We start from the raw sequence: 24,921 nt of genomic DNA on the forward strand, positions 1-24,921 counted from the left end.
ATATATATATATATGTGTGTGTGTGTGTGTGTATGTATGTATGTGTATATATGTGTGTATATATATATATATATACACACACACAGACATACATATTGGCCACTGTGTGACACAGAGTATTGGACTGGATGGGCCAGTGGCGTGATCCAACAGGGCTTCTCTTATGTTCTTAATGGGATAAACAACCAATATCCCTGTTTGAGTGTGTCAATACAGCTAAAAGAGAAATATATTGGATAGTGATGTTCTTGTCCACCTGATTTACTTTTTAACATTAAACATTCTAGTTTGCCATAAAAAAAGAGAATACAATAAAATATAGTGAAAATGGGTTAAGTAGATGCAGTGACATAAGCAGTCAATATCCCTATTTTGGGTAGGTCAATACAAAAAATCATTCTGATAGGCTACTCTAAAAGAGAAATGCATCGGAATACTGTGGATGCATAACTGCATTCTAAACCACTCCCTACCAGATAATTTCACTTTACTGCCGTTGGATCTTCAACTTGTCCAGTGTGCATTGTGAGCCGCTGCCTGCCAGCTGTGTGTGGCTCTGCTCACTGTGCCGGATCCCTCGGCTGAGGAAGGGCTTGGGGAAAGCTGCCGTGCTGAATAAAACTAAGTTGGTCTTCAAGGTGCCGCTTCGCTCCTCTTTTGCTCCACTCCTTCACCCCAACAGGGCGGCTGCCTGCTTGGCAAGAGGAGCGCGCGAGTGCCCGAAGAGGCTCCCAGCTGACCCGACGGCGTCGGAAGCCCCGGAGAAGCCCGAAGGAGAGGACCGGGGAGGGGGGGCTTGTGCAAGGGGGGCGGGAGGGGAAGGGGCTTCTCGGGGGCGGGGTTTGCATTTGCAGGGCGGAGGAGGGGGCTGCGAAGAAGCGGCAGCTGCGGGATCTCCCTGGGAGGTCTACTCAGAAGTAAGGCGGAGGGGGAGGTCGACTTCGAGGTCTTGCAAAGGAGGGAGGCGGGGCTTCTTCTCTGCCAACTCCCGGGAAGCTGCTGCATGTATTCTGGCGGGGGGGGGGGTATTCTGGGGCCGTGGAGAGGGGAGGCATGCACCCTTTCCCCCTGAGCTGCTCGTCGGTTGTTGCACTGAACCACTTCTTCTGACGCGGGTGCAACTGTAGCTGTGTGGCTTCCGGTGCGTTGTATGCAATCCTCCCACGTCGACTTCCTCTTCTCCCCCTCCTCCTCCTCCTTCTTCTTCCAGCTGGGGCTGGGGGTGGCAGGGAAGTGCACTGCCCAAGCAGTCAGCCTGAAGTAGGAGAACAAAAGAGGAGTCGATTGCACCTTTAAGACCAACTTAGTTTTATTCAGAACGTCAGCTTTCTCCAAGCACACTTTATCAGACGAGGAATCCGGCACAGTGAGCAAAGCCACACACACCTCGTAGACGGTGGCTCAGAATGCAAACTGGTACAAATTTAAGATCCAGTGACAGAATAGTAAAATTATCTGGTTGGGAGTGGTTTAGAATGCAAAGTTAAGATTCGATGATGGAATAGTAAAATTAACAAACTGAGCAAAGCTTTGATCTGAGCAGCAAAAACATGCAAAAGCACTAAAACAGTAATGTGTCAGTAGTATGATCCTGTGAATTTGGGGCAGGTATTTGTGGGTTTCCTGCATTGTGCAGGGGGTTGGACTAGATGACCCTGGAGGTCCCTTCCAGCTCTATGATTCTATGTCAAAATGGGAGAATGTCTGCTAATGACTATATTGTATTAAGCCTGAATCAAAAGGAAGGTATTTATATCTCAGAAAATTTCCCATCCAACTAATTTACCTTTTAACATGTAACATACATATAGTTTGCCATTAGGAGAAAAATACATTAAAATTAGTGGGAGATGAGTTCAGTATATGTAATGGGATAAACAGCCAATATCCCTGTTTCAGTGTGTCAATACAGCTAAAAAGAAATGCATTGGATAGTGATGCTCTTGTCCACCTAATTTACTTTTTAACATGTCACCATCATTCTAGTTTGCCATATGTTATGTATGTGGACTCAAGGGAACACTTTGGATGCTTTTGCCTGGCTCATTGGAGGCATACAGACTGAGCCTGGGGACTTGGGAACAAAGGGCTGCAGGATTCAAATCCCTGCAGCCCAGGACCGATTACAAGCTCCCACCGGTTTGAATGACCCAATAACGTGCTTGCGAGGAAACCCAGAGATGTATATAAGTTTGGCCCGTGGGCCCCAACGCCAGTCTTGTAATGTGACCTTATGCTAGGTCACTCCTATTAAAAGAGCTTGTGATCACCTACTTTGAGACTCTGCCGTACATAGAACCCACTATATGATTGTCGTTCAGTCGCACAGTCGAGTCCGACTCTTTGCGACCCCGTGGACCTCGAAGACCAACAAAGTTTTAGATCCAGATGGGCAGCCGTGTTGTCCTCCTGCTGTGTTTCTGTTTGATGAAACCCGGATCCTGTTGAGATGCTGCAGTAGCTTCCTTGCAGTTCTTGGAAGCTCAGGGACGGATGATCAAGTGGGCCATATTTCCCTCTTCCAGATCTCCCCGGTGTCCCTTGAGGAGGCAGCCATGTTCTTCACAGAGGAGGAATGGGCCCTGCTGGATCCAGGCCAAAGAAAACTCTTCTGGGAAGTGATGGAGGAAACGTACGAGATGGCCGCCTCTCTGAGTGAGGCTCTTTCCCCTTTTATTATGAACATGGCAGAGCAGGGAGGGGGCGCCATCTTCCTTTGACCCTCTTGGTGTTTCGAACCCACTTCCCCACCTTTTCCTTTTTGACCTCGTGGGGTAAGGCTTCCCCTTGGGGGCAAGATGTTCTTAGGGTGGTGACTGTAGAGCTTTTGGGTTGCTCCTGTGAGATGAGTTTTGTATTGAGCCTGAAGAGGACAGAGATCATAAAACAAGAAGGAAGACTTATTCATATGCACAGGAAGCTGCCCCACAAAACAACAAATGAGCAAAGAAATTTTCTTTCCACATTCTGAAGTGCCTCACATTGTAAATTCTGTCTGGGTGTTGCTACTGCAGGAGACTACATTTCCCAGGAGGACTTGCGAGCGCCAGAGAGATCAAGCCTGCCTTTTCTAGGTGCCCCAGGGTCAGTTTTCCCTCCAGATGGAAATAAAAACATATGGAGTACGCCCTTCCCCGGGGCCTCTCTCCTTTCGTGCTTCCCCTGGCTGGAGGGAGAGCTTGGCCTTTGTTTGTCTGCAGGAAAGGTGAGTTCAGGGTTTCATCCCCAACTCTTGGGCAGGAATAGCGGGGAGGAGAGAAACATGCAGGAAGAGGAGGTAGCTGGAAAGAGCATGGAGAACTGGAAACTGATCTATGTGTTTGTTTTGTGCAGGAGGGGAGATCAGCTCTCCTCTCCCGATCTGTGCTGCCTCCACCTATCCGGCTTCTTTGGACTCGTAAACCATTGTTTTCATTGCAGACCAGCAGAAGAATTTTATGGGGCAAATCTGGGCCACAGTGTTTTTAAATTTTGTTGCTAAAATTGATTAGTGGCCAATTCTGAGACTATTTGCTTCCATGTTATTACTATAGAACAGGGGTGGCCAACGATAGCTCTCCAGATGTTTTTTGCCTACAACTCCCATCAGCCCCAGCCAGCATGGCCAATGGCTGGGGCTGATGGGAGTTGTAGGAAGAAAACATCTGAAGAGCTACCGTCGGCCACCCCTGAGCTACACAGTCTGCCATCCCCCCTCCAACGGCATTCCACCAAGAGAAGCCCCGTTCTTTGTGACTGAGTTTATATTTCTTGGAGACAGTCATCATATAACACCTGACAGAATCTGAAAAAGAAGCTAAGGCTGTTTTCCTTGCCATTGACTTGCTGTATTGCATTCTTTAATCAGTTGACTGGCTGATGGGATCTTCTTTTGTTCTTGAACGTTCAGGAACCAGAAATAGATGATCCACTGGGCCGTATTTTCTTCTTCCAGAGCTCCACCATGTCCTTTGCGGGAGTCGCCGTGTTCTTCACCGAAGAGGAATGGGCCCTTCTGGATCCAGGCCAAAGAAAACTCTACTGGGCTGTTATGGAGGAAATGTTGGAGACCGCGGCCTCTCTGGGTAAGGATCTTTTCTGCTTTGTTATAATCGCAGAAGAGGAGGGAGGGAGAGAGGGGAAACTTCCTTTGACGGTCTTTCATTCCAGGGCACAATTTCATGTCCTGTAGAGGAAAGAGCACGGCTCCTACACTTTCAGCGCCTGAAAAAGAAAGCATAAGATACTTCCATGCTGTAAAGAGAAACCTCTTGATGAAGCGGGCTCTGATCGGGAGAGATGGACAGAATCCAGTTGGGTTCCTGCTAGGAAATCCCCACGGCTCCTGTTTTCTTCTTCGGTCCTTCCATTTTGATAAAGGGTGGCTCTCTTTCTTCCGGGCCCAACGCTAGGGGTTTTGGCGCCCCAGGCCGAACCCCAAGCTCCTGCCCCCTTCTACACTCTTCATGCACATGGCCCAGTGATGTCCCACAACACTCAGCCCCACCCCCTCTCCTGCTTCAAAGGGAGACAGGAAGAGGCTGCCTCCTTCTTTCTTGTGAAGGACTAAGGAGGCGGCCTCTTTCCGGGTGCGTCTGAAGCGGAAGGTTGGGCAGGCCTTTCTTCGAGAATGCGCAGCTTGGCCCACCCTGGCCCACTCCGGCTTCAGAGGGACCCAAATGCCATTTTGGGCTGTATCCACAGAAGTCTAGCGTCCAGATCACGTGAAGTGATGGTATAGCTTTACTCTGCCCTGGTAAGGCCTTACTGCCAGGCAATGAGATCTCAAACGCAGCATTCATTGGGTTGGAACAATGTAATACTTTATTGATAATCCATAGGATAGAACAAGAAATTGGGACTGATGCCCTTGCAATGTTGCAAGGCGGCTTTAAGGTTTCTACATCAAAGGTTTCAAAACAAAAAGCCACTATTCTAAACACTAGTGAGTCTAGGTGCTAACTTTCACACGGGATGTTTCCCTTATCAAACTTCTGTAACATTCTGGCCTGGGAAGAGCCGAGCTGCCCCCTGGCGGCCTTTTATCTTCAAAGGCCGCATTCTTCTAATTGTTAGTAATAGCGAGCAAGGTTCAAACGGCATACGAGCAACAAAAGAGGGATCAGGAGGTTAGTAATAAGCATTCCATTTGGCTGGTAATACATAGGAACATTATAATTTCAGTTACAATTACATCGCCTGACATACTGCCCCCCCCTAAGCTCTTGTTCGGGTCCCTCACCAAACTGGGCCGGAGAAAAGAGACCTTAAAGCGGTGATTGTTATTTCCCTGTTCATGTAAGAAGCTGCCACAAGAACGAAGACCTGCTGCAGCGCTTCCTGCCCTCCTTCTCATGATCTGCCTCATTCACAGGATCCTCATTGCTGTCAGGTGGCCATCCAGCCTCTGTTGAAAAACCTCCAAGGAAGGAGAGCCCACCACCTCCCAAGGAGGAAGCCTGTTTCACTGAGGAACTGCTCTTAACAGTCATAGAATCCTAGAGTTGGAAGGGACCTCCAGGGTCATCTAGTCCAACCCCCTGCACAATGCAGGAAACTCACAAGCACCTCCCCCTAAATTCACAGGATGTTCATTTCTGTCAGAGGGCCATCTAGCCTCTGTTGAAAAACCTCCAAGGAAGGAGAGCCCACCACCTCCTGAGGAAGCCAGTTCCACTGAGGAACTGCTCTAACAGTCATAGAATCCTAGAGTTGGAAGGGACCTCCAGGGTCATCTAGTCCAACCCCCTGCACAATGCAGGAATCTCACAAGCACCTCCCCCTAAATTCACAGGATGTTCATTTCTGTCAGATGGCCATCTAGCCTCTGTTGAAAAACCTCCAAGGAAGGAGAGTCCACCACCTCCCAAGGAAGCCTGTTCCACTGAGGAACTGCTCTAACAGTCATAGAATCCTAGACTTGGAAGGGACCTCCAGGGTCATCTAGTCCAACCCCTGCACAATGCAGGAAACTCACAAACACCTCCCCCTAAATTCACAGGATCCTCATTGCTGTCAGATGGCCACCTAGCCTCTGTTGAAAAACCTCCAAAGGAGAGTCCACCACCTCCCGAGGAGGAAGCCTGTTCCACTGAGGAACCACTCTAACAGTCAGGAAGTTCTTCCTCATGTTGAGCCGGAAACTCTTGATTTAATTCCAACCCATTGGTTCTGGTCCGACCTTCCGGGGCCACAGAAAACAATTCCACACCATCCTCTCTAGGACAGTCCTTCAAGTACTTGAAGATCGTGATCATATCACCTCTCAGCCACCTCCTCTCCAGGCTAAACATGCCCAGCTCCTTCAGCCTTTCCTCAGAGGACTTGGTCTCCAGACCCCTCAGCATTTTCCTCAACCACCTCTGTAAATGTTCCAGCTTGTCTATATCCCTCTTAAAATGCGGTGCCCAGAACTGAACACAGCGATACCATCACTTCATGTGATCTGAACACCCTACTTCAGATGATACAGCCCGAAATCGCATTTGCCTTCTTAGATACCGCATCACACTGCTGACTCATGTGCAGTATACGGTCTACTAAGATCTCTAGATCCTTTTTTGCACTTAAAAATAAAATTCAAGATTTTTAAAATAGTTCTTTTCCTATCCCGTTTTATTCCCCCCCCCCAAAAAGCAATTGAAAGCTTTTTAACTTCAAAGTGATCTCAAGAACACATTTCTGTAAGAGAAGCAAGAAATTACTTCCTCCTTCCTTTGGCCACCCCTTTCTTCTTTCCCAAGTCATCCTGGTGTGTGTTTAGATATTGCTGAGGGTTTTCCAAGCCCTTGGCTCTGGTTATTGAAAATACATATAGCCTGGAGAAGAGACGGCTGAGAGGCAATACAGAGGAGGGTGTGGAGTTGTTTTCTGTTGTCTCAGAAGGCTGGACCAGATCTAGCGGGTTGAAATTAAATCAAACGTTTTGACTAAACAGGCTTCCTCCTTGGGAGGTGGTGGGCTCTCCTCCTTTGGAGGTTTTCAGACAGAGGCTAGATAGCCAACTGACAGCAATGAAGATCCTGTGAATTTAGGCAGATCATGAGAAGGAGGGCAGGGGGAGGTACTTGGGAATTTCCTGCATTGTGCAGGGGGTTGGACTAGATGACCCTGGAGGTCCCTTCCAACTCTAGGATTCTGTGAACTAAAGGACTGTGAAGGGTTAATTCTTCCATCTTTATTTATAGTGGTTTTTTCTGTTTAATGAAGCTAAACAAACAACGACAATAACAAAATGTGAGTATATTGAATACAAGCAACAAGTAATAATTAAGCATCGCACACGACCCAGCCAGAATTGGTAGGTTATTGGAACCGACACAAAAAGGTTATTGGAACTGACACATTATTCTGCAATTGACTACTGGCTGTACCTGTTAAATGATATTTATTTCTTTTCATTCTTATATGATTTTGCTTCCTCTTTTGCAGTTGCAGATGTGATTGAGAAGGAATCAGGAGGGAGAGTTGTGGAAAAAGACAACAACATACAAATGGAAGCCAAATCTGGGGGTCAAGTGGTACCAGAAAGACATTGCAGAAGAAAGAGGGAACCAAAACAGAACCAAAGGAAGGAAGCACAGAAGAGAAAGAAAAGGCCTAATGGTACCATGAACCAGAAAGGGTTCAACTACAAATTCAGTGCTAAAACATATCACAATGTTCCAGCATTCTTGAAAAGGCATACTAGAGAGAAACCATATAAATGCTTGGAGTGCGGTAAGTGTTTTTCTAAAAATGGCCATCTAAGGAGACATCAAAAGATTCATACTGGGGAGAAGCCATATAAATGCTTGGAATGTGGAAAGTGTTTTCCTGATAATGACCGCCTAAGGAGACATCAAAGGATTCATACTGGGGAGAAGCCATATAAATGCTTGGAGTGTGGTAAGTGTTTTCCTGATAATAACTACCTAAGGAGACATCAAACAGTTCATACTGGGGAGAAGCCATATAAATGCTTGGAGTGTGGTAAATGTTTTCCTGATAATAACTACCTAAGGAGACATCAAACAGTTCATACTGGGGAGAAGCCATATAAATGCTTGGAGTGTGGAAAGTGCTTCTCTCAGAGTAGCTACCTAATTTCACATCAAAAGACTCATACTGGGGAGAAGCCACATAAGTGCTTGGAGTGTGGAAAGTGCTTTACTCGGAACATCAGCCTAAGGAGACATCAAATTATTCATACAGGAGAGAAGCCATTTAAATGCTTGGAGTGTGGAAAGTGCTTCTCTAGGAACTATGAGCTAACTGTACATAAAATGATTCATATAGGGGAGAAGCCATTTAAGTGCTTTGAGTGTGGAAAGTGCTTCTCTAGGAATGCTCAGCTAACTGTACATCAAATGATTCATACAGGGGAGAAGCCATTTAAATGCTTGGAGTGTGGAAAGTGCTTCTGTAGGAACTGTGAGCTAACTGTACATCAAATGATTCATACAGGGGAAAAGCCATTTAAATGCTTGGAGTGTGGAAAGTGCTTCTGTAGGAACTGTGAGCTAACTGTACATCAAATGATTCATGCAGGGGAGAAGCCATTTAAATGCTTGGAGTGTGGAAAGTGCTTCTGTAGGAACTATGAGCTAACTGTACATCAAATGATTCATACAGGGGAGAAGCCATTTAAATGCTTGGAGTGTGGAAAGTGCTTCTTTAGGAATGGTGAGCTAACTGTACATCAAATGATTCATACAGGGGAGAAGCCATTTAAATGCCTGGAGTGTGGAAAGTGCTTCTGTAGGAACAGTGTCCTAACTGTACATCAAAAGACTCATACTGGGGAGAAGCCGCATAAGTGCTTGGAGTGTGGAAAGTGCTTTACTTGGAACGTCAGCCTAAGGAGACATCAAATGATTCATACAGGGGAGAAGCCATTTAAATGCTTGGAATGTGGGAAGTGCTTTACGTGGAAGGGTACCCTAAGTGGGCATCAAAAGATTCATAAGCGGCAGATTTCCAAAGAAAACAGCAACGTAAAGTGAGCACATTCCACACTGTTGGACTTACCGCATCAGGAAAAGGGGAGAATTTATTTCTGTAGCCTTACCACTCCCTGGCAGGGGAGACCCAACTGACTGGTGACCCGGGGAGGGGTGGGGGGGCCTGACCTTTCCAGCTCCACTGGGTTCTCATTCCAGCAGGGGCAGCAGAGAGAAGGTGGGTCTGTGCCGCTAAAGTTGACCGCCTCAGCTTTTAAAATCTTGTCTTTTTTCCCCTACGGGTCTGTATTATGCGCAATCCACGGCTCAGTCTTTGTATTTCTCTGGATTACAACCTGTGGGAGGATCATGCGCTCGGCACACCGACCTGATTCCTCATATTCGACAAATTCTGATGACACAAAAAATCACAGGCTTCTCACACTGGTGTTTAACCACATCCCTGTTCCCCGGACAAATAAATCCCAGACGAATGCTAGCTTGTCTTAATTCTTGTAGACTATGCAACCATGACTTCCTTGTAACTGTGCAGATGTTTCCTGTTATGCTTTACGTTTGGGTGACTTCAGTGTAATTTCAGCATGCATAAAATAAAGGAACCTTACTCAGAGGGCAAGCTTTTTCTCCCGGTACACGTGTTGAGTGATCATTCCTACAACAACCCAAACAGAGAAGGTAAGCACACTGCCAGAAGTACATCAAGTATAGCGACCTTTTCTTTTTCTTTTCCACTTTCTCTTTGGAACAAAACCTCTTCTGTAGGATTGTGGATCATCCAATCAGTTACTTCTCTCTCTTTTTTTTTTTCCTGTTGACAAAAAAACATTTATCTAAAAGGTTCAGTGCCTCAACTCTGGCAAGATGTATTTGAGTATGTCAATACAAAAAACATTATTCCGATACACTATTTTAAAAGAGAAGTACTTTGGAATACTGACTGTTTATCTCATTACATATACTAGCCCATCTTCCACTATATTTGAATGTATTATTGTTTCTAATGGCAAACTAGAATGATGCTTATATGTGTGTTACATGTTTCAATCAACCCCCTGAGAAACCGATGCCCTCGTTTTAACCCAGAGCTAACCTTACAACAGACTCTCATTAATTGCACTTCACACCCAGGATACTTCAATCTGCCCTTCCTACTTAATGGTTGTGGTTTCAGCCCAGTTAACATAAACTAACAAACCCCAGAACCCAAGTTGTGACTCTTTTAATCTGCTAAAAAACCATTTCCATGACTCTGCATCCTAATTCACTGCCCACTTTCTCTATATTTAGGACCGCTTGCCATTCTGTCCTATTGTTTGATGAAGTGTGTTTCTAGCACACGAAAGCTTACCTTCTGAATAAAACTTGGTTGGCCTTAAATGTGCCGCTTGACTCCAATCTAAAAAGGCCAATGCGATTTTGGGCTGTATCAACAGAAGTAGAGTGTCCAGATCATGTGATGTGCTGGTATCGCTTTACGCTGCTCTGGAGAGATTCCCTTCCAACTCTATGATTCTATGTCGAAATGTGAGAATGTCTGTTAATGACTATATTGCAGGGGTGCCCAAGGGTAGCTCTCCAGAAGTTTTTGCCTACAACTCCCATCAGCCCCAGCCATTGGCCATGCTGGGTGGGGCTGATGGGAGTTGTGGGCAGAAAACATCTGGAGAGCTACAGTTGGACACCCCTGTTGTATTTTACAAGCACAGTTCAATCTCTTTCCCTCACAAACTTCGATGCTACTGGAGAAAATAAAAGGGAAGGTTCAAATCCATACCAGCCTGCGTCCTGAAGGCAGACAGACAGCTCCAGAGAACAGAATGGAAGAGTACAGAAGCCAAGCATGCAGCTGGGGTAAAAGACAGGTGTCAAACACCTGTGATACACTTGATGGACTGAGGGATAACTTGTATACATTTCCGCTAAGATTAAGAAGGTGGAAAAGTGTTGGCAATGTGGGCTTTCCAAACCCTCCCGCATGCAGGCGTTCCTCTTTGTCTCCCCCAGTCCATGAGCCACCGGGTAGTGCAGAATTGATGCTCACTAGTTTCAAGAGGAACCTGATACTTACATACCGGGTATGTGCCCAGTTCTCCCCCACAGTTGTTAAGTGTCTTTTTTAAGAAATGAAACTCCAAGCTGTTCTTTGACGCAGTTCAGAGAAGCACCTGTTTCTCAAGGTCAGAGAAAAGGGAAGCTGTGACTCACTTGTAAATCTGCTATACACTCTGTTTCATTGTAAGTTCACATGCAGGGCTAATTTTATAGCAAGAACTCCTTTGCATATTAGTCCACACCCCTTTCATGTAGCCAATCCTCCAAGAGCTTACAGGGCTCTTCTTATATGGCCTATTCTTAGCTCCTGGAGGATTGGCTACATTAGGGGTGTGCGGCCTAATATGCAAAGGAACTCCTGCTACAAAAAGAACATAAGAGAAGCCATGTTGAATCAAGACAATGGCCCATCCAGTCCAACACTGTGTCACATAAGAGAAGCCATGTTGGATCAGGCCAGTGGCCCCTCCAGTTCAACACTATGTATCACAGAACAACATAAGAGAAGCCCTGTTGGATCAGGCCAATGGCCCATCCAGTCCGACACTCTGAGTCACATAAGAACATAAGAGAAGCCATGTTGGATCAGGCCAATGGCCCATCCAGTCCAACACTCTGTGTCACAAAAGAACATAAGAGAAGCCCTGTTGGTCAGGCCAATGGCCCATCCAGTCCAACACTCTGTGTCACAGAAGAACATAAGAGAAGCCATGTTGGATCAGGTCAGTGGCTCCTCCAGACCAACACTCTGTGTCACATAAGAACATAAGAGAAGCCATGTTGGATCAGGGCAATGGTCCATCCAGTCCAACACTGTCACATAAGAACATAAGAGAAGCCCTGTTGGATCAGGCCAGTGGCCCCTCCAGTCCAACACTCTGTGTCACATAAGAGAAGCCATGTTGGATCAGGTCAATGGCCCCTCCAGTTCAACACTCTGTGTCACAGAAGAACATAAGAGAAGCCGTGTTGGATCGGGCCAATGGCCCCTCCAGTCCAACACTCTGTGTCACAGAAGAACATAAGAGAAGCCGTGTTGGATCGGGCCAATGGCCCATCCAGCAACACTATGTCACACAGTGGCCAATATGTGTGTGTGTGTATACACATATAGATGCACACACACACACATATATACATACTGTGGCTAATAGCCACTGATATATATATACATCTTTATATATATATATATATATGTGTGTGTGTATGTGTGTATATATATATGCACACACACACACAGACATATATATTGGCCACTATGTGACACAGAGTGTTGGACTGGATGGGCCACTGGCCTGATCCAACAGGGCTTCTCTTATGTTCTTCTGTGACACAGAGTGTTGGACTGGAGGGGCCACTGGCCTGATCCAACATGGCTTCTCTTATGTTCTTATGTGACTCAGAGTGTTGGACTGGATGGGCCACTGGCCTGATCCAACATGGCTTCTCTCATGTTCTTATGTGACTCAGAGTGTTGGACTGGAGGGGCCACTGGCCTGATCCAAAAGGGCTTCTCTTATGTACTTATGTGACACAGAGTGTTGGACTGGATGGGCCACTGGCCTGATCCAACATGGCTTCTCTTATGTTCTTATGGGACACAGGGTGTTGGACTGGAGGGGCCACTGGCCTGACCCAACAGGGCTTCTCTTATGTTCTTATGTGACACAGAGTGTTGGACTGGAGGGGCCACTGGCCTGATCCAACAGGGCTTCTCTTATGTTCTTCTGTGACACAGAGTGCTGGACTGGAGGGGCCACTGGCCTGATCCAACATGGCTTCTCTTATGTTCTTATGTGACTCAGAGTGTTGGACTGGATGGGCCACTGGCCTGATCCAACAGGGCTTCTCTTATGTTCTTAATGGGATAAACAACCAATATCCCTGTTTGAGTGTGTCAATACAGCTAAAAGAGAAATACATTGGATAGTGATGTTCTTGTCTACCTAATTTACTTTTTAACATGTAAACATTCTAGTTTGCCATAAAAAAAAAGAATACAATAAAATATAGTGAAAATGGGTTAAGTATATGCAGTGAGATAAACAGTGAATATCCCTATTTTGAGTAGGTCAGTCCAAAAAATCATTCTGATGCACTATTCTAAAAGAGAAATGCCTCGGAATACTGTGGATGCATAACTGCATTCTCAACCACTCCCTACCAGATAATTTCACTTTGCTGCCCTTGGATCTTCAACTTGTCCAGTGTGCATTCTGAGCCGCTACCTGCCAGCTGTGTGTGGCTCTGCTCACTGTGCCGGGTCCCTCGGCTGAGGAAGGGCTTGGGGAAAGCTGCCGTGCTGAATAAAACTAAGTTGGTCTTCAAGGTGCCGCTTCGCTCCTCTTTTGCTCCACTCCTTCACCCCAACAGGGCTGCTGCCTGCTTGGCAAGAGGAGCGCGCGAGTGAGCAAAGAGGCTCCCAGCTGACCGGACGGCGTCGGAAACCCCGGAGAAGCCCGAAGGAGAGGACCGGGGAGGGGGGGGAGTGGCCGGCAGGGGCGGGAGGGGGCGGGGCTTCTCGGGGGCGGGGTTTGCATTTGCAGGGCGGAGGAGGGGGCTGCAAAGAAGCGGCAGCTGCAAGATCTTCCTGGGAGGTCTACTCAGAAGTAAGGCGGAGGGGGCGGGGGGGAGGTCAACGCCGAGATCTTGCAAGGGAGGGAGGCGGGGGTTCTTCTCTGTCAATTCCCGGGAAGCTGCTGGATGTATTCTGGGGCCGTGGAGAGGGGGGCGAGGGGGGGGGGAGGCATGCACCCTTTTCCCCTGAGCTGCTCGTGGGTTGTTGCACTGAACCACTTCTTCTGACGCGGGTGCAACTGTAGCTGTGTGGCTTCCGCTGCGTTGTATGCAATCAGGCAGGTCCTCCCACGTCGACTTCCTCTTCTCCCCCTCCTCCTCCTCCTCCTTCTTCCAGCTGGGGCTGGGGGTGGCAGGGAAGTGCACTGCCCAAGCAGTCAGCCTGAAGTAGGAGAACAAAAGAGGAGTCGGTTGCACCTTTAAGACCAACTTCGTTTTACTCAGAACGTCAGCTTTCTCCAAGCACACTTTATCAGACAAGGGATCCGGCGCAGGGAGCAAAGCCACACACAGCTCGTAGACAGTGGCTCAGAATGCAAACTGGTACAAATTTAAGATCCAGTGACAGAATAGTAAAATTATCTGGTTGGGAGTGGTTTAGAATGCAAAGTTAAGATTCGATGACGGAATAGTAAAATTAACAAACTGAGCAAACCTTTGATCTGAGTAGCATGAAGAAGATGATGAAGAAGAAGATATTGGATTTATATCCTGCCCTCCACTCCAAAGAGTCTCAGAGCAGCTCACAATCTCCCTTTACCTTCCTCCCCCACAACAGACACCCTGTGAGGTAGATGAAGAAATTGGATTTATATCCCGCCCTCCACTCCGAAGAGTCTCAGAGCGGCTTACAGTCTCCTTTACCTTCTTCCCCCACAACAGACACCCTGTGAGGTGGGTGGGGCTGGAGAGAGCTTTCACAGCAGCTGCCCTTTCAAGGACAACCTCTGCCAGAGCTATGGCTGACCCAAGGCCATGCTAGCAGGTGCAAGCGGAGGAGTGGGGAATCAAACCCGGTTCTCCCAGATAAGAGAGCTCTGGCTGACCCAAGGCCATTCCAGCAGGTGCAAGTGGAGGAGTGGGGAATCAAACCCGGTTCTCCCAGATAAGAGAGCTCTGGCTGACCCAAGGCCATTCCAGCAGGTGCAAGTGGAGGAGTGGGGGAATCAAACCCGGTTCTCCCAGATAAGAGTCCCACACACTTAACCACTACACCAAACTGAAGCATGCGAAAGCAATAAAACAGTAATATGTCAGTAATATGATCCTGTGAATTTGGGGCAGGTATTTGTGGGTTTCCTGCATTGTGTAGGGGGTTGGACTAGATGACCCTGGAGGTCCCTTCCAGCTCTATGATTCTATGTCAAAATGTGAGAATGTCTGTTAATGACTATATTGTATTAAGCTTGAATCAAAAGGAAGGTATTTATATCTCAGAAAATTTCCCATCCAACTAATTTACCTTTTAACATGTAACATACATATAGTTTGCCATTAGGAGAAAAATGAATTAAAATTAGTGGGAGATGAGTTCAGTATATGCAATGGGATAAACAGCCAATATCCCTGTTTGGGTGTGTCAGTACAGCTAGAAGAGAAATGCATTGGATAGTGATGCTCTTGCCCACCTAATTTACTTTTTAACATGTCAACATCATTCTAGTTTGCCATATGTTATGTATGTGGACTCAAGGGAAGACTTTGGATGCTTTTGCCTGGCTCATTGGAGCCATACAGACTGAGCCTGGGGACTTGGGAACAAAGGGCTGCAGGATTATCCCTGCAGCCCAGGACCGATTACAAGCCCCCACCGGTTTGAATGACCCAATAACGTGCTTGCGAGGAAACCCAGAGGTGTATATAAGTTTGGCCCGTGGGCCCCAACACCAGTCTTGTAATGTGACCTTATGCTAGGTCACTCCTATTAAAAGAGCTGGTTATCACCTACTTTGAGACTCTGCCGTACATAGAACCCACTATATGATTGTCGTTCAGTCGCACAGTCGAGTCCGACTCTTTGCGACCCCATGGACAAAGTCACGCCAGGCCCTCCTGTCTTCCATCATCCTTCAAAGTCTGCTCAAATTCGTGTTTTTGACATCATTAACGCTGCCCATTCATCTCATCTTTTGCCGCCCCCTTCTTCTTTTGCCTTCCAGCATCAGGGTCTTCTCCAGGGAGTGCTCCCTTCTCATTGGGTGGCCAAAGTATTGGAGCTTCAGCTTCAGCATCTGACCTTCCAGGGAGCAGTCTGGGTTGATTTCCCTTAGAACTGACTGACTGGATCTCCTTGCAGTCCACGGGACTCTCAAGAGTCTTCTCCAGCACCACAGCTCAAAAGCATCTATTCTTCTGCTATATTATACCATATTATATTATATATTAATTATATACACTATATTATACCATAGGGAAAAAAAGAAAACAATAAAACATAGCAAAAAATGGGTTAATCTGCCCAGGAGGGCTTGCGAGGGGCCAGGGGTGGGGGGATTTGGGGCCCCGCACCGGCTGGAGGGAGGAGGGGGGTGGCTTTGCACCTTTGCAGCAGGAGCAGGGCAGGTGGGTTTCCTGGAACCGGATTGGGGCCGAGAAGGGCAGGGCCACCGTGTGGATGGGTGGGGAGGAGCCGGCAGTGAGCTTTTGAACCATCGAGATAAGAGATAACAGCAACCCCCGCCTAGCCTGAAAAGGGCAATAAGAAAGGCTTCCCTTCTGTGCTCTCAGGGCAAAAGGCCTGGGCAGGAAAGATAGTTGCTAGGGGAACATCTGAATGAGTCATGCTGGGGGCGGATTTGTGTACGGAAGGGTGTGTGTGTGTGCATGCGCTCCTTTTCTTCAGCCCCTCGAATGTGCTCCCTCCCTGCGAGGAAGCCGTGCTTGCTTTTAATTCTCACCATTCCCTGAAATGGTGGGGTTGGCATACTTTTAGATAAAAGCACTTAAAATGTGCATGGGAGGAGGCCTTTAAGACGAAGGTCCAATATTTTAGTCAAGTGGTCCCCTATTCTGGGGTTCTTTTTCACACGGGGATTTTGGTTCAAATGAGCTTCTGGTCTGGCCTTAGTTTGTGTTGCTTAGTTACTGTTTGTAATCTGGGTTTCTTCGGTTGTTTTCTTTCGGCGGCTGGAAGTGTTCCCTCTAAGCTGCAGAGTCTCGTGAGCAAAAATTCTACTTTGTGAGCTACTGAAGGGGTGGCCGAAGGAAGCTCTCCAGATGCTTTCTTTACCTACAACTCCTATCAGCCCCAGCCAGCATGGCCAATGGCTGGGGCTGATGGGAGTTGTAGGCAAAAAACATCTGGAGAGCTACCGATGGCCACACCTAATGCTACTGGCATTCAAGGGGTGAGCTCCTGCATAAATTATTGTGCTCTGGGGCCATCCTTCCTGAGCTAAGACAAAAATGTGTGAGCTGGAGGCTAAAAATCTGTGAGCTAGCTCACACTAACTCAGCTTAGCGGGAACCCTGGTGACTGGGTGGGTTTGATCTTGTCTGTTTATACACGTATAATACTGGTTGTGCTTCTGTGTGTATCTCTGTATTTTGAAATAAACGTGGCAGATGCGGTTCAATGTGGCCAAGTGCAAAATAATGCACATTGGGGCCAAGAATCCCAGCTACAAATACAAGTTGATGGGGGTGTGAACTGGCAGAGACTGATCAAGAGAGAGATCTTGGGGTCGCGGTAGATAACTCACTGAAAGTGTCAAGACAGTGTGCGTTTGCAATAAAAAAGGCCAACGCCATGCTGGGAATTATTAGGAAGGGAATTGAAAACAAATCAGCCAGTATCATAATGCCCCTGTATAAATCGATGGTGCGGTCTCATTTGGAGTACTGTGTGCAGTTCTGGTCGCCGCACCTCAAAAAGGATATTATAGCACTGGAGAAAGTCCAGAAAAGGGCAACTAGAATGATTAAAGGGCTGGAACACTTTCCCTATGAAGAAAGGTTAAAACGCTTGGGGCTTTTTAGCTTGGAGAAACATTGACTGCGGCGTGACATGATAGAGGTTTACAAGATAATGCATGGGATGGAGAAAGTAGAGAAAGAAGTACTTTTCTCCCTTTCTCACAATACATGAACTCGTGGGCATTCGATAAAATTGCTGAGCAGACAGGTTAAAATGGATAAAAGAAAGTACTTCTTCACCCAAAGGGTCTACTGTTGTTGCACAGTTCCAGTGTGCCTCAACCTCAAAAAGACTTCTGCTCTGGAAACAGGTCTGAAGGTTTCTTTTGTGCAAAAGGGACATATGAACATATAAAGCTGCCTTATACTGAATCAGACCTTTGGTCCATCAAAGTCAGTATTGTCCTCTCAGACTGGCAGCGGCTCTCCAGGGTCTCAAGCTGAGGTTTTTTCACACCTATTTGCCTGGACCCTTTTTTGGAGATGCCAGGGATTGAACCTGGGACCTTCTGCTTCCCAAGCAGATGCTCTACCACTGAGCCACCGTCCCTCCCAAATCCCCTCCCTGTCTGGGCTGCACCCCCCTTCCTGCCTTCTTGGGAGCCCACCAACAAGTTCAGTGGCAACATCTGTGGTTGGGTCTCTTCCCTTCATTTCTGGTCTGACAACTCTCACCATCACCCTGAAACCCAACGGCCGAGGGTCCTCGCTTTCCTTTTAGTTATAGGTAAATAAATCCCACCTCAATCCCAGTATGAATAGTACGCCAAACAATATCTGACAACGTTACTGTTTGTTGTTGTTGTTTCGGTCGCACAGTTGAGTCCAACTTTTGCGACCCAATGGACAAAGTCATGCCAGGCCCTCCTGTCTTCCACCATCCTCTGAAGTCTGCCGAAATTTGTGTTTGTTGCATCAGTAACACTGTCCAGCCATCTCCTCTTTAGCCGCCCCCTTCTTCTTTGGCCTTCTGTCTTTCCCAACATCAGGATCTTCTCCAGGGAGGGCTCCCTCCTCATTGGGTGGCCAAAGGATTTGAGCTTCAGCTTCAGCATCTGACCTTCCAGGGAACAGTCTGGGTTGATTTCCTTTGGGACTGACTGACTGGATCTTCTTGCAGTCCAAGGGACTCTCAAGAGTCTTCTCCAGTGAGTGCTCCCTTCTCATTGGGTAGCCAAAGTATTTGAGCTTCAGCTTCAGCATCTGACCTTCCAGGGAACAGTCTGGGTTGGTTTCCCTTAGGACTGACTGATTTGATCTCCTTGCAGCCCAAGGGACTCTCAGGAGTCTTCTCCAGCACCACAGCTCAAAAGCATCTATTCTTCTGCGCTCGGCCTTCCTTATGGTCCAGCTCTCACAGCCATACATGACTACTGGGAAGACCATCGCTTTGACTACACGAACTTTTATTGGCAGGGCGATGTCTCTACTTTTTATTATACTGCCCAGGTTCACCACACCTGTCCTCCCAAGGAGAAAACATCTTTTAATTTCATGACTAGTCACCATCTGCAGTCATCTTGTATCCCAGAAATGTGAAGTCTGTCACTACTTCCATGTCTTCCCCTTCTATTTGCCACAGTGTGATGAGGCCGGATGCCATGATCTTAGTTTTTTTGATGTTGAGTTTCAAGCCTACTTTTGTACTCTCCTCTTTCACCCTCAACAAGAGGTTCTTTAGGTCCTCCTCACTTTCTGCCATTAGAGTGGTGTCATCTGCATATCTGAGGTTGTTGATGTTTTTCCCGGCAAACTTAATTTCGGCTTGTGCTTCATCCAGGCCAGTATTCCGCATGATGTACTCTGCATATAAATTAAATAAGCAGGGTGACAATATACATCCTTGTTGAACTCCAATTCTAAACCAATCAGTTGTTCCATATCCTGTTCTGACAGTTGCTTCTTGACCCTTATACAGTTTTCTCAGAAGACCTATGAGGTGGTCTGGTACTCCCAGCTCTTTAAGGACTTGCCACAGTTTGTTGTGATCCACACAATCAAAGGATTTAGCGTAGTCAATGAAACAGAAATAGACGTTTTTCTGATACTTCCGTGCTTTCTCCATAATCCAGCAAATGTTACTGTATGCAGCACTAAATACGAACTAATAATATTGATGCCATCTTGGATGTTAGGATTGAGACGGCAAATGTATGTGTGTAATGAATTTTAACGATTATACTGTATTTTATTATAACATTATGTGTTTTAACTGTTGTTAGCCGCCCTGAGATTGATAGAGGAGGGTGGGAAATAAATATAATAAATAAATATATAAATAAAATTTAGTAATGTCTCTGCAAGACCACTTTGGTGTAGAGAGCCGGTTTGGTGTCGTGGCTAAGTGTGCAGACTCTTACCTGGGAGAACCGGGTGTGATTCCCCACTCCTCCACTTGCAGCTGCTGGAATGGCCTTGGGTCAGCCAGAGCTCTCTTATCTGGGAGAACCGGGTTTGCTTCCCCACTCCTCCACTTGCACCTGCTGGAATGGCCTTGGGTCAGCCAGAGCTCTCTTTTCTGGGAGAACCGGGTTGGATTCCCCCCTCCTCCACTTGCAGCTGCTAGAATGGCCTTGGGTCAGCCATAGCTCTCTTATCTGGGAGAACCGGGTTTGATTCCCCACTCCTCCACTTGCAGCTGCTGGAATGGCCTTGGGTCAGCCATAGCTCTCTTTTCTGGGAGAACCGGGTTTGATTCCCCACTCCTCCACTTGCAGCTGCTGGAATGGCCTTGGGTCAGCCATAGCTCTCTTTTCTGGGAGAACCGGGTTTGATTCCCCCCTCCTCCACTTGCAGCTGCTAGAATGGCCTTGGGTCAGCCATAGCTCTCTTATCTGGGAGAACCGGGTTTGATTCCCCACTCCTCCACTTGCAGCTGCTGGAATGGCCTTGGGTCAGCCAGAGTTCTCTTATCTGGGAGAACTGGGTTTGATTCCCCACTCCTCCACTTGCAGCTGCTTGAATAGCCTTGGGTCAGCCAGAGCTCTCATATCTGGGAGAACCGGGTTTGATTCCCCACTCCTCCACTTGCACCTGCTGGAATGGCCTTGGGTCAGCCAGAGCTCTCGTATCTGGGAGAACCGGGTTGTATTCCTCACTCCTCCACTTACACCTGCTGGAATGGTCTTGGGTCAGCCATAGCTCTCTTATCTGGGAGAACCGGGTTGGATTCCCCACTCCTCCACTTACACCTGCTGGAGTGGCCTTGGGTCAGCCAGAGTTCTCTTATCTGGGAGAACCGGGTTGGATTCCCCACTCCTCCACTTGCAGCTGCTGGAATGGCCTTGGGTCAGCCAGAGCTCCCTTATCTGGGAGAACTGGGTTTGATTCCTCACTCCTCCACTTGCAGCTGCTGGAATGGCCTTGGGTGAGCCAGAGCTCTCTTATCTGGGAGAACCGGGTTTGATTCCTCACTCCTCCACTTGCAGCTGCTGGAATGGCCTTGGGTCAGCCAGAGCTCTCTTATCTGGGAGAACTGGGTTTGATTCCTCACTCCTCCACTTGCAGCTGCTGGAATGGCCTTGGGTCAGCAATAGCTCTCTTATCTGGGAGAACCAGGTTTGATTCCCCACTCCTCCACTTGCAGCTGCTGGAATGGCCTTCGGTCAGCCAGAGCTCTCTTTTCTGGGAGAACTGGGTTTGATTCCCCCCTCCTCCACTTGCAGCTGCTGGAATGGCCTTCGGTCAGCCAGAGCTCTCTTATCTGGGAGAACCGGGTATGATTCCCCCCTCCTCCACTTGCAGCTGCTGGAATGGCCTTCGGTCAGCCAGAGCTCTCTTTTCTGGGAGAACCGGGTTTGATTCCCCCCTCCTCCACTTGCAGCTGCTGGGTGATCTTGGGTCGGTCACAGTTCTTGAAAGAGCTGTTCTCTCAAGAGCAGTTTTCTAAAGAGCTCTCTCAGCCCCTCCTGCCTCACAGGGTGTCTGTTGTGGGGAGGGGAACGAGAGCAGACTGTAAGCCTCTCTGAGTGAAGGGCGAGATATAATTCCTCTCCCCTCCTCTCCCTCCTCCTCCTACTATATAGATCCAGGGGGGCAGCCGTGTGGGTCTCAAGCAGTAGAACAAAGCAGGAGCCAAAGAGCACCTTGAAGACCCACAAAGTTTTAGATCCAGATGGGCAGCCGTGTTGTCCTCCTGCTGTGTTTCTGTTTGATGAACCCCGGATCCTGTTGAGATGCTGCAGTAGCTTCCATGCAGTTCTTGAAAGCTCAGGGACGGATGATCAAGTGGGCCATATTTCCCTCTTCCAGAGCTCCCCGGTGTCCCTTGAGGAGACGGCCATGTTCTTCACGGAGGAGGAATGGGCCCTGCTGGATCCAGGCCAAAGAAAACTCTTCTGGGAAGTGATGGAGGAAACGTACGAGACGGCCGCCTCTCTGAGTGAGGCTCTTTCCCCTTTATTATGAACATGGCAGAGCATCTTCCTTTGACCCTCTTGGTGTTTTGAACTCATTTCTCCACCTTTTCCTTTTTGTCCTTGTGGTGTAAGGCTTCCCCTCAGGGATGAGATGTTTGGGGAGGGACGGTGGCTCAGTGCCAGAGCAACTGCTTGGTAAGCAGAAGGTCCCAGGTTCAATCCCCGGCATCTCCAACTCAAAAGGGTCCAGGCAAACAGGAGTGGAAAACCTCAGCTGGAGACCTTGAAGAGCCGCTGCCGGTCTGAGTAGACCAGACTGACTTTGAGGGACCCAGGGGGGTCTGATTCAGTAGAAGGCAGCTTCAGAGGTTCTTTGGGTCACTGCTGGGAGGGAAGCTTTGTGTTGAGCTGAAGAGGACATGGAAAGGGGGTGGGGGATGAGAAAACAAGAAGGAAGATTCATTCATATGCTGCCCCACAAAACAACAAATGAGCAAAGAAACCTTCTTTCCACATTCTGAAGTGCCTCACTTTGTAAAATTCTGTCTGGGTGTTGCTGCTGCAGGAGACTACATTTCCCAGGAGGACTTGCGAGCACCAGAGAGATCAACCCTGCCTTTTCTAGTTGCCCCAGGGGCAGTTTTTCCTCCAGATGGAAATAAAAATGTATGGAGTATGCCCTTCTCCGGGGCCTCTCTCCTTTCGTGCTTCCCCTGGCTGGAGGGAGAACTTGGCCTTTGCTTATCTGCAGGAAAGGTGAGTTCACCGTTTCATCCCCAAGTTTGGGCAAGAACAGGGGAGGGGAGAGAAACATGCAGGAAGAAGAGTGGAGGAGGAAGAGGTAGCTGGAAAGAGCCCTGAGAGAGAGACAGAGAGAGAGACATACAGAGACAGACAGACAGAGAGAGAGAGGCAGAGAGACAGAGAGAGAGAGAGAGAGAGAGATGAGGCTTCCTGGCCAAGATCCGTGGGGTGGGGTACGGGGTGGGGGGTGGGTTACTTGTGCTTTCACCCCCTTGAATATATTCCCTACAGCCAGCCTGGTGTTCTTCTTATCCTTAACTCTTACATGGACCCCCAATCTGACCCAGCAGGGCTCATTGTCTGCTTCGGTGCAGTGGTTAAGTGTGTGGACTCTAATCTGGAGAACCATGTTTGATTCCCCCCTCCTCCTCCACATGCAGCTATCTGGGTGACCTGGGGTCAGTCACAAGTTCTCTCGGGGCTGTTCTCTCAAGAGCAGTTCTTTCAGAGCTCTCTCAGCCCCGCCTGCCTCACAGGCACAGCTCCCTCTATGCTGCACTGGGGGGTGCTGGTGCACAGATGTTCAACAGGCTGCTCATAGGTTTCTGCTCTATGCCCACAAGGCATTTTCCTTCCTTTGGAAACAATGGAGGATGAGGTCACCTCCTTCTGGGGCTCATAGATTTGGACTCCTCGGTCTGATCTTTTTGAAATTTGGGGAGGTGTTTGAGGAGAGGCAACAGCAGCTATGCTGCAAGTTTGGTGCCTCTACATAAAAAAGCAACAGCAACCCTGAAGCCCCAGATATTGCAGGTCAATTCTCCATTATAGCATATGGGGCCCATAGACTATATTGGTCTCTATAGGCTACACTGGAGCAGGGGGGGAAGCGTATTTTTTTGACACCCCTGTTATGCTTTTTAGTATGATTTATGATTTCGCCTTATCAGAGAAAAGTGGGATATAAGCATTTGAATAAAGAAGTAAGTCTGAACATCCAGGAGACAGAAGTAGGGAGTGCTCGCAAATTCTGCAACTTCCAGGCTGGTGATGGAGAAACTTAAATGGTTCAAGATTCTCTGTTTCTTGGCTCCCTCCTCACCCAAAGGGAGACTGGACCAAAGAATCCAGAAGGAGAAGTCAGGCTGGGAAAGGCAGCCCCTGCAGGAGCTGGGAAAGGCTTTTAAGGGTGAGGTTGTGTCGCTGGTGGCCAAGATATCCTGGTCACCTTATGAGAAGACAAGAGTCACTAGAAAAGGCAATCATGCTAGGGAGAGTGGAAGGCAGCAAGAAAAGAGGAAGAACAAACAGGGAATGGATTTATTCAGTTTTTTGCCTTGAATCTGTCACTCACCAGCCCCCAAGGATCACACGGCCTGGGGAGAATCAGCCTTTGCTGGTTAGAGAGAAGACAAAATGGAAGACGCTTTGCCTTTAAGTAGGGCAGTTTATGTTTACACAGCTGGATGTAACCATTAGAGCAACACAAAATGTCTCTGCAGACAACAATGTTTAAAGCAGAAATCTTCTCTCAAACATTACTTGTCTTTGTTTCTGGGATTAAACATGCAAGATAGTATAATGTCAGCCTTACAGTCAATTATCCCCCCCCCCACACACACACACACATTTAACTGGATTTGACCAAGAGAAGCCCAGTTCTTTGCATTTGTCTGAGTTTATATTTCTTGGAGACATTCAGAATATAATAGCTGGCAAGGGTCTGAAAAAGAAACTAGTTCTATTTTCCGTGCCTTTAGTTTGATGTATTGGATTCTATAATCAATTGGTTGGCTAGATCCAAATAGGCAGCCGTGTTGGTCTGAAGTAGTAGAACAAAATAGGAGTCAGTTGCACCTTTAAGACCAACCTAGTTGTATTCAGACAGTCAGCTTTCGTGTGCATGCCCACTTCTTCAGACGAGGAAGAGACAATTGATTGGCTGGTGGGGTTCTTCCTTCTTTCTTGAGTGGTCAGAGAGCTGATCGAGAGGGCCATATTTTCCTCTTCCAGAGCTCCCCCGTGTCCTTTGCGGGGGTCGCCGTCTTCTTCACAGAAGAGGAATGGGCCCTTCTGGATCCAGGCCAAAGAAAACTCTACTGGGCTGTTATGGAGGAAATGTTGGAGACCGCGGCCTCTCTGGGTAAGGATCTTTTCTGCTTTGTTATAATCGCAGAAGAGGAGGGAGGGGAAACTTCCTTTGACAGTCTTTCATTCCAGAGCACATGTCCTTTAGAGGAAAGAGCACATATGGGATCTTTCAGCTCCTGAAAAAGAAAGCATAGCATATTTTCACTCTGCAAAGAGAAACCTGTTGATGAAGCAGGCTCTGACCGGGAGAGATGGACCCTATC

General features: G+C 47.7%; 2 protein-coding genes across 2 annotated transcripts in view; both read left to right on the top strand.

Annotated features, from left to right (window-relative positions):
• The window catches only part of LOC132572108 (zinc finger protein 436-like), a 244,086-nt gene that overhangs the window by 80,911 nt on the left and 138,254 nt on the right, over positions 1-24,921 (top strand). The gene's annotated exons all lie outside the window — the stretch shown is intronic.
• LOC132572099 (zinc finger protein 665-like) overlaps positions 1-24,921 on the top strand; it is a 41,901-nt gene that overhangs the window by 13,704 nt on the left and 3,276 nt on the right. Inside the window, exons 1-4 of the mRNA XM_060238892.1 lie at positions 13,503-13,582; positions 21,717-21,846; positions 22,389-22,579; positions 24,581-24,710. Coding sequence (XP_060094875.1) covers positions 21,747-21,846; positions 22,389-22,579; positions 24,581-24,710 — 421 coding nt within the window. The 5' untranslated portion in view covers positions 13,503-13,582; positions 21,717-21,746. Of the gene's footprint in view, positions 13,583-21,716; positions 21,847-22,388; positions 22,580-24,580; positions 24,711-24,921 lie in introns of the transcript that reaches the window.

The sequence above is a fragment of the Heteronotia binoei genome, chromosome 5 (assembly GCF_032191835.1).
Source record: "Heteronotia binoei isolate CCM8104 ecotype False Entrance Well chromosome 5, APGP_CSIRO_Hbin_v1, whole genome shotgun sequence".
Taxonomy (NCBI): Eukaryota; Metazoa; Chordata; class Lepidosauria; order Squamata; family Gekkonidae; genus Heteronotia; species Heteronotia binoei.